The sequence below is a fragment of the Embiotoca jacksoni genome, unplaced genomic scaffold (assembly GCF_022577435.1).
Source record: "Embiotoca jacksoni isolate LCO1_2020_lvr unplaced genomic scaffold, fEmbJac1.0.p SCAF_77, whole genome shotgun sequence".
NCBI classification, from domain to species: Eukaryota; Metazoa; Chordata; class Actinopteri; family Embiotocidae; genus Embiotoca; species Embiotoca jacksoni.
In genome coordinates this window covers 721,892-730,845 of record NW_027185433.1, presented here as the reverse complement: position 1 = coordinate 730,845, position 8,954 = coordinate 721,892, and the positions used below count along the sequence as shown (strand labels likewise).

The window sequence follows — 8,954 nt, the reverse complement described above, 5'->3', positions numbered from 1 at the left end:
CTCTCATTGGGATTTATTTTGTGTCCCCGCACTGTCACTGGGACCTGACTGTGTGTGTGTGTGTGTGTGTGTGTGTGTGTGTGTGTGTGTGTGTGTGTGTGTGTGTGTGTGTGTGCAGGTCCCAGTAATCAGAGCCGTCATCATTTGGAGTACAGAGCCATCATGCAGGAGATGTCGCCTACAGCGTTCGGTAAGACACACAAACACACACACACACATTTGCACTTTGTGTCTTTGTGAGGACCCAATGCATTCCCAGGACCAGAACCGCAACCGGGTTCTTACCTGAACACTCACAGTCTTTTTAAATGTCTGTAAAAGTACGAGGACCTGACAAATGTCCCCCACTTTGTAAAAATGTCCCCCCAAAGCCTTTAATCTTCAATTGGTCCCCACAACGACATACTGGAACACACACACACACAGCTGTGTAGCTGTCAGTCATTTTCTAGTGTTTACAGTCAAACCTCAACCCTGAGTCAACAGGAAGCAGCCGAGCAGAGCAGGGCGAGGTGTTTGTGTGTGTGTGTGTTTGTGTGTGTGTGTGTGTGTGTGTGTGTGTGTGTGTGTGTGTGTGTGTGTGTGTGTGTGTGTGTGTTTGTGTGTGTGTGTGTGAGTAGATGTGTGTGTGTGTGTAGGTGTGTGTGTGGTTAGCCGAGGTCACTGTCTCCCTGAGAAAACACTCACTCACTCGTTGTTTCTGTGACAGTTTTATCAGATGTTTGCCAGAACAGAACAACATTAAACTCCCCAGAAAGTCCTCATCTGTCTCATCACCCGTAATCAGGAGACGTCCCCAGGTCTCCTGTATCTGAGGACACGCTGCCCTCCAACATTCAGTCCACCGCTGTGACTGAACTCGTCTGTTTAGTTCGTGTTCACAACCACAGACTGGATATAAAAGTGTTGCAATACCAGCGAGTGTCACTAGAGGTCGGCTCCAAAAAGCCTCCGGCTCCATAGACTCCCATTCAACTTCTCTCATCAAATCCAAAGTGAATAAAATGTGTCCATCAGTTATCTCGGTGTTGTTAGCTAAAGTCACTCCTTCTTATTAGTTTTCTGGAGGTCCATCTGAAAATAATCCCTCATTCATTAGAAAAGAAGATTCAAGAAGACCTGTTTTTGGGGGCGTGTCTGTTTGATTGACAGGCCTGTGGTGCAGTCAGGTTACAGCTATCGGTGGGTGGGACGTAGTATCGTCATGGTTTCCAATCAGATCGGTCAGATCCACCGCCTAGCCCCTCCCTCCCCCTCCCCCCCAGCTCGTCCAAATATGGTCACTTCCTGCTCCGACACGCTCCGAACTCGCCTGGCCCGGTCGCTGCTCTGTGATTGGCTGAAAGCTGTCCGTGTGTTTCCAGGTCTGACGGACTGGGAGGACGACGAGATCCTGGCGTCGGTGCTGGCCGTCTCTCAGCAGGAGTACCTGGACAGCATGAAACACCAGAGCGCCGCCATGCAGCGAGAGAGGGAGCCGTCACCGGACAGCAGCTGATGACGGGCCGACACACACACACACACACACACACACACACACACACAACGATGACCTTTGACCCCACCCCACCCCGACATCCTGACCCCTCCCCCCACCAACCACCTCAGCTCTGACCTACAGAAGGAGAACGACCAGGGAAAAAAATAAAACATCCAACAGAGATGCACTTATGTTCTGATTTTTTTTTATTTTATTATTTTTTTTTTTAAAGTTTTCTTTCATCGACTCATCGACTCTCCGTATTGTCGTCTCTTCATCGCCCCCCCTCCCCCTCCCACACTCGTCATTTCCTGGTTCAGATGGAGCTTCGGTCTTAACACGGGATCAGTTGTAATTTATATTTCTTCACATTTAAACCATCCGGGCAGCTGTCTTTTCAAACTTTTTTTTTTTTTTTTTTTTTGTCGTCGTCGTCGTCAGAATCAGGCGGTTAGCTCCGCGGCGTATCGCGGCCGTTGGTTTTCAATGAAGAATGCTAACGCTAAAAACCGATAAAATTTTGATTGGCCAGTCCGCCGCGGTGTTTCCGGCTACGTCAGCGCGCTCTGCAGCGAGCGGGCTAATCACCCGAAGTCTTACCAGTGTTACCGGCGCTAACGAGCTATCTTTACAGTCAGCGCTAACTGGAGATAGCGACTTTAAAAAAAAAAAATTAAAAAAAAATCTTATTCTGCAATTATGCTCGTAAGAACCGAACAACCGGTGGAAACCTTCATCGGTACGCCCGGTTCACGGCGCTCACACTTTGTTTTTTTAAGATAACTGTTAGCACAATTGTTTCCCGCTCTTTCTTACTCGTCTTGTAATTTTTAAAACTTTCTCACGCTAATCAGAATTTAAAAAGACGTCTGGATCAGTGTCCTGTAGGGGGAGCTACCGCGCAGCGCCGCTGGCGTCGGACAACGAAATGTTTTTTGTTTTTTTTTACTCCTCTCGTTCCCACCGGATAAGAAATGTCGATCAGAACTGAACGAGGACGCCAAACGTTTATCGGTGTCCCGTATGCTGCGTTAGCCTCGGCTACGTCAGCATGTTTTAACTTAGTTTACAGCGTTTCAAAAGCGTTACGTACTCTGTTAGCCGATAGCGAAAATCGTTTCCTGCTCATTTCTTACGAACGCCAATTTTAAAGTTGAAATTGTCGGCCGGCGGTCGGACGTGAAAGAGTTTTCTAAACGTGTATCTGCAGGCTACGTTAGCGTGCTCTTTAGCGAGCAGGCTTTTTACCCGAGGTCTTACTGCGCGTTAAAGCTGCGTCTTTCTTAGCGCTGCTAACGAGCTGCTGTTAGCTTTAGCTGTCAGTGACGAACACCGTTTCTCGTAATGCCATGCTACTGGCAGCCATTTTGTTTGAGGATTGTTAGCCACGTGCTAATCGGAGCAGGTTCCCGAGCGATTCACGTGAAAAAGTCTTACGTTTTTAAAGCTCCTGCTGTCTCCAGGTTACAGTTAGCTTCGCCGCCAACATCCCCTCCCTCTCACCCCTCCACCTCCACCTCCACCACCACTGGCGGCCATTTTGTGTCGACTCAACATATATATTTTATCATCGTTACCTGACAAACAAAAAAAAGCCTCCAGCTTCACGTCCTGTAACACCTCCTCCCTCTTTTCTCCTGTTTGTCCTCCTCCTCCTCCTCCTCCTCCTCCTCCTCCATCATCATCATCATCATTGGACTTATTTAGCTGCATGTTTAATTGACCACGACCAATATCATCATAGAGAAAAAGCGACAAATAAAAATGAGAAAAAAAAAATAAAAATAGAGAATTGTCATACTTATCCTCTTAATGATTGATTATTGTTGTTATTATTAATAATATAAGTTTGTTTTATTTTATTTTTCTCGTTTGGGATGAAAAAACTTCTTTTTTTTTTCTTGGAATAAAAAGAGGAAAATGTTTCTGAAAAAAAATGACGTGAGAGATTTATTTCTTGTCTTGTCTTTATTTAAATCATCCCCTTTTTTGTTGTTGTTTCGTTTGCAAAGTCTAAATCTGCCTTTCTTTGTGAAGTAGACTTTATTTAGGAATACAGGCTCTCACTTATGTCAATTTACAGTTGCGGTGAAAAAACAGGCGACTCGGCTTGTTTTGAGTACGTTTGCGAGATTACGTGGTGTTTATCATTATTAAAAAATAAAAATGCATATTAAATAAATAATAAACACCGCTGATGAAGCGTTTTAATTCCACAAAACCAAAGCAGGAACAAATACCAAAGACAGTTTAATCCGGGACCTTTGTTGTCCTGTAAGAAGAAAAACTCGTTCACGTGCCGTCCAGCTGATGACCCGTTTCCATGGTAACAAAGATGCGGTCAACAGCTCGGCGTCAGAAAGACTTTTTAAAGTGAACCCGCTTCTTCGTTGGTCTAATTCCGGTCACTTCGGCGTATTTTGACATTCTTGTGAATTCTCGCCACGACACGTGTGTTGTGACGGTAACCGGAAGCCGCTCTCAAATATTTATATGTGTGTATTAAAAGAAGGCGCGAACAGCGGTTGACCTCAGTCGCACCAAACTCGGTCAACCTGAAATACAGGAAACAGAAAGAAAGCCCGAGAGCGCGTGCGTGACAGATACGTGTGTGTGTGTGTGTGCGTGTGCGCGTGCGTCCCTGTTGTGGGGGGAAACCGTCCGCCTGTTTCCCGTCACCATCAGCGCGCGCTCTTCCTCCGCTTCGAGTTCTGAGTATTCTTCTCGTGCGAGTTTGAATATTCATGAGAGCCTGCCGCTCGAATTGTGATTGGCGGCACGGTTCAAAACACCGCGCACACGTCTCCGCGCTGATTGGCCGAGCGAAGTCGGAGTGGGCGTGGCGCAGAAAGTATAAATGCAGAAGCAAACCAGTACGGTAGAAGTAAAGGCGGTCAGAGACGGAGATTAATATCAACCGTTTTTATTTTTATTTTTTTTTTAAGTTTAAAAAAAACAAAAAAAAAAAAAAAAACAGGATACAACAACCTTTACAGGAAGTCTACTTTGCTGAATTTGGATTTATAAAGCGGGAAAGAGACGGAGGGAAACGGGAGTTTAAAAAAGAAAAGAAAAGTTTCAAACCGACCTGAAGAAGCATTGAGCAGGATGGATTTGATCCTCCTCAACTGAAACACACTTCGGGGAAAATGTTGGACAAAAGAGCCGTGGAGCTTCAGCCGGAGGAGGACGTCAAGGGGAAAAACGGTGAGAGCACCGGAACACGCGCAAATACACAAATAAACATGTTGGAAAGCGGTTTGGCGTCAGATACGGCGGCGGATAAAGTCTCTTTATTTACGGCTCAGTTTTCTCCCTTCGGGCGGATTAAAGAGCTCAAAGTGACTCCCAACAGAAAGCCTCTTCCAACCAGACTACATTCAAAACATGACCATTTTTAAGAGTCGGGATTTTGACGACACAAGTTTTTGTTTTTTTTGCTCATATGGAGCCGTTTCCATGGTCACAGGATGTTGATTGAAGGCCTCTTGTAAAACGTTTTGTTGTCCTATTTCGGCTGAAACTCACAAACAAAACACGTAAATAAATAATCTAACACGGTGAAATGGGAAAATATAATTCAATATTTTTTTTTTATATATTTTTTTTTTTTATATTTGAAGTTGACGTGAAGTTTGAGACTCTGTTGGTTGATCTTTAAAAAAATAAAATAAAATAAAAAATCCTATAAATCAATTGAAAGCTGTCAGTTGTTGCCTAAAAACTCAAAAGATATTCAGTTTACAGAGATAAAAGAAAAAAAAAAGAGCAGAAAATCTTCGTGCTGGATGTTTATCTGTGTTTCTGCCCCCCAGTGAAGGAACCGTTCTGCAGCCAGTACCGCTGCGGTTCTCTGCTCGGCAGCGGAGGGTTCGGTTCGGTGTTTTCGGGCCAGAGGCTGTCAGATGGACTGCAGGTGAGGACACGCAAACACCTGGAGTCACAATATTATCCACTTTTAGTTCCTGAAAAGCTGAAAGAAAATGTCGGTTTTGTTATTGTTTGTTTTTATTTGTGTCTGATTGTGTGCTCTCGGTCCCGTCCAGGTGGCCATCAAACAGATTTCCAGTGAGCGGGTTCAGCAGTGGGCTCGACTGGTGAGACACACCTTTATCCTTTTTTTTATTTTTTTACATTTTTAATCTGTAAAATGTCAGAAAAAAACACGCACACACAAGTTTCTGTTTTACTGTGACATCAGTGTTGGAGCTCCGCCCCCTGCTGGACCTACAGCTGAACTGCAGCAGTGGGTGGGGGCCGTCCTGGTTCCCACGGAAACCTGTGATGTCAAGGATTTCCCCTTGTGACAAACTGATCTATTATGGATCACAGATTCAGCTGGGACTGCCCCCCCCCCCCGCCGCCCCCTCAACCACACACACACACACACACACACACACACACCACACACACACACACACACACACACACACACACACACACACACACACACGTACACGTCACCAACACCTCTGCAGGAAAACTACCTGTCCGTTCCTGTCAGACAGGATTCAGGGCAAACCCCAGAGTTTCTGTTTTGAGTTTTTAATTAAACTGAAATGCGTGACTCAAAAAAGCACGACGAACTCCTGTCGTCAACAACCCGATCGATGGTTCCTTTTTTTATTTTTTTTCATGTCATGAAATCAGATTTGATCAGATTGAATCGATCGATGGATTTTAAACTGTTTTATTCTTCACAATGAAACTTTTTAACGATTAAATAAACTTTTCTGACATTTTATAGATTATTGATTTATTAATAAAATAATCAGAAGTTAATCAATCAATAAATAATTAATCCGCCCCCCCCTCCTTTTTCCCCCCCCAGCCGGGCGAGGTGGACCCCGTTCCCATGGAGATCGTTCTGCTGCAGCGGCTGTCGGAGGTCGGGGGTCACGGCGGGGTCGTCCGCATGTTGGACTGGTTCCAGGTGGAGGGGCGGGGCTTCCTGCTGGTTCTGGAGAGACCGTCCCAGAGTCAGGACCTGTTCGACTTCATCACAGAGAGAGGAGCGCTGCCGGAGCGCCTCGCACTCAGGTTCGACTCACTTCTATTGTCTCCTACTGTCTCCTACTGTCTCCTACTGTCTTCTTCCGTCTCCTTCTATCTTCTACTGTCTCCTACTGTCTGTCCTCCACTGACGTCCTCTGTTTGTGTCTTCAGGTTCTTCCGTCAGATCGTGGAGGCGCTGCGCTTCGTCCACGCTCACGGCGTCGTCCACCGAGACATCAAGGATGAGAACATCGTGGTGGACACGCGGACGCTGGACGTCAAGATCGTGGACTTCGGTTCCGGAGCGCCGCTCAAAGAGACGCCGTACAGCAAGTTCGAAGGTACGACGACTTCACGGAGACAAATTATCGGATTATTACGAATGATGACGATACTGTTGGAGGGTCCAGGCTCGATGACTCACCGTACCCCCCCCACCCCCCCGTCCTCAGGTACCCGTGTCTACAGTCCTCCTGAGTGGGTCCTGTCTCAGTCCTACGAGGCCGTGTCTCTGACCGTCTGGTCCCTCGGCGTCCTGCTCTTCGACATGGTCTGCGGCGACATCCCCTTCGAGCGCGACCAGGAGATTGTCAAGGCCACGCCCATTTTCACTCGGCGGGTCTCCAAAGGTGAGCAGTGGCTCCGCCCCCGCGCCCCAGCGGTGTGATCTGATTGGCCGTCCCGTTCTGTAACCTCGGTTCTCCGTTTGTAACCTCGGTTCTCTGTCTGTCCCCCTCAGAGTGTCAGTCTCTGATCCGGTGGTGTCTGTCCTACCGAGCGGAGGAGCGTCCCTCGCTGGAGGACATCCTGTCTCACTCCTGGATGGAGGGAGTGGAGGAGGAGGAGGAGGAGGAGGAGGAGGGAGGACACCTGCAGGAGGAGCACTGCTCTCTGCCCAGCGAATCCTTGTAGTGCTTGAAGGACAGGAGACGGACATATCCTCCTCCGACGTGTCCTCTTCGTCCTCCGACGTGTCCTCTTCGTCCTCAGACGTGTCCTCTACCTCTGACGTGTCCTCCTCAGACGTGTCCTGTTTGTCTTCGTCCTGTCGAGCTGTTGAAAATGAATGTTCTGTTGACCTGCTGATCGTCCGCTTCCTGTTTGTTTGTTTATTTATTGATTATTTATTAGTTTCGATCACAAACACAAGATGTTGATCCAAAGCATCGCTTGCAGGTTGTTGTTTTTTCAGTTTCTCCAGAGAAGCGAGCCGGTCGGGGTTCCAGATGTTTTTCACTTCCTGTCGTATCGGACGTGACTTAACTGTAAATACTTGTGTATTGTTTCATGGTTTTTAATTCTCAAAGTGGCTCGTTGGGTGACTTGGTTCTGTTTATTTACATTAAATAATAATTTTTGGGGGATAAAAAAAAACAACAACAATATCCAACGTTTGAATAAAAGCGTTTTCAGTCACTTTGTGTCCTGTTTTGTGTCTGAAGCCTCCGAGCGATCCGATCTGTCCGTCCTCTTCTGATCGGAGCAGCCGGAAATATCAGAAGAGAAATTAATAAATGTTAAATACATTTTTTTTTTATTATTATTTGATTTGATTTTACTGGGAGTAATGATCTTCCATACAGAGTTCATAAATATAAAGTTGTGTTGTGGATTAAAGCAGTTAATAGAAGCAGAGCTTAAATAATAAAAAAATACGATTGCATTATTTTATTAATCGATAGAAAATTATCTACTATTTTTTTAGTAATTCTGAAGTTTGTGCTGTTTCCTGGATCAATATTTTTACAGTCAAATACAGAAAACAGCTGCTGGAATATTCACATGTTCCATATTTGACCACCAGGAGGCGCCAAAGGCTTTTAGAAGCATCTTGACAGGTGAGAGCTCCTCCCAGCAGCCAATAGGATCTCTCCCTGCTCGAACATTGAAGGAGAACAAGGAAGTGATTGTTTTGTCGTCAGCAGGATCAGAGAGGAGAAGAAACGAAGAGGTCTCACTCTGACAGTTTATTCAGAGCTCCAGGTTTGTTTCATGAAGTAAACAAAAACAGTAAAAAATGTTGGGATAAAAACTCAAAAATATCAGATGATGAGTAACATTTTTTAATTTTTATTTTAGATTTAACACGAACATGAAAGTAAAATAAAAAAAAAAATCATCATTACATCACAATCTTTTAATATGTTCGTTTTATCGACGTAAATGGGCTTCTGTAAGGAGAAGACCGGGCTCGGGCTGTTGGTTTTTTTCTGCACAGAGTGACACCTCCTGCCGGAGCGCCTCCTCTCTGCGGCGGTAGTCCCCCTCAGCTCCCGGACAGATCGGATCCTCCGCGGAACGTTTTCCTCCCGATGGTCCCGGGTCTCTCTCCGCAGGCTCCTCGAACCTCCTCCGACAGTAACCGTCCGACAGACCCAACAAACGAGCCGCAGGTCGGAGCTCCGAGCTCCGGGTAACTGTGAGCGGACGGAGGGGGGGGACGGGGGGCGGGGCGGGGGTGGGTGGGGGCTAGCTGGGA

General features: G+C 46.3%; 2 protein-coding genes across 5 annotated transcripts in view; both read left to right on the top strand.

Moving 5' to 3' along the window:
* Positions 1–3,417, top strand: part of otud5a (OTU deubiquitinase 5a) — a 14,871-nt gene extending 11,454 nt beyond the window's left edge. For all 3 annotated transcript variants that reach the window (XM_069177751.1, XM_069177752.1, XM_069177749.1), the window contains exons 8-9: positions 119–190; positions 1,365–3,417. In XM_069177751.1, coding sequence (XP_069033852.1) covers positions 119–190; positions 1,365–1,498 — 206 coding nt within the window. In that variant the 3' untranslated portion in view covers positions 1,499–3,417. The remainder of the gene's footprint in view (positions 1–118; positions 191–1,364) is intronic.
* A 958-nt stretch (positions 3,418–4,375) lies between these two features.
* On the top strand, positions 4,376–7,891 carry pim2 (Pim-2 proto-oncogene, serine/threonine kinase). 2 transcript variants are annotated; one of them, XM_069177798.1, is made up of 7 exons: positions 4,376–4,687; positions 5,296–5,396; positions 5,527–5,577; positions 6,312–6,520; positions 6,647–6,816; positions 6,928–7,104; positions 7,215–7,891. In XM_069177798.1, the coding sequence occupies exons 1-7, from the start codon at positions 4,630–4,632 to the stop codon at positions 7,385–7,387; spliced, it is 939 nt and encodes a 312-aa protein (XP_069033899.1). In that variant the 5' UTR covers positions 4,376–4,629; the 3' UTR covers positions 7,388–7,891. The 2 variants fall into 2 exon arrangements, with proteins under 2 accessions (XP_069033899.1, XP_069033898.1); XM_069177797.1 differs by having other exon boundaries at positions 6,312–6,816.
* Positions 7,892–8,954: the final 1,063 nt, after the last annotated feature.

Bases quoted from the DNA above. Each gene is read 5' to 3' on its own strand.
- pim2 (XM_069177797.1), top strand. From the start codon at position 4,630: ATGTTGGACAAAAGAGCCGTGGAGCTTCAGCCGGAGGAGGACGTCAAG. The intron at 4,688-5,295 runs GTGAGAGCACCG...TCTGCCCCCCAG, and splicing joins GGACGTCAAGGGGAAAAACG to TGAAGGAACCGTTCTGCAGC. The intron at 5,397-5,526 runs GTGAGGACACGC...GGTCCCGTCCAG, and splicing joins GGCTGTCAGATGGACTGCAG to GTGGCCATCAAACAGATTTC.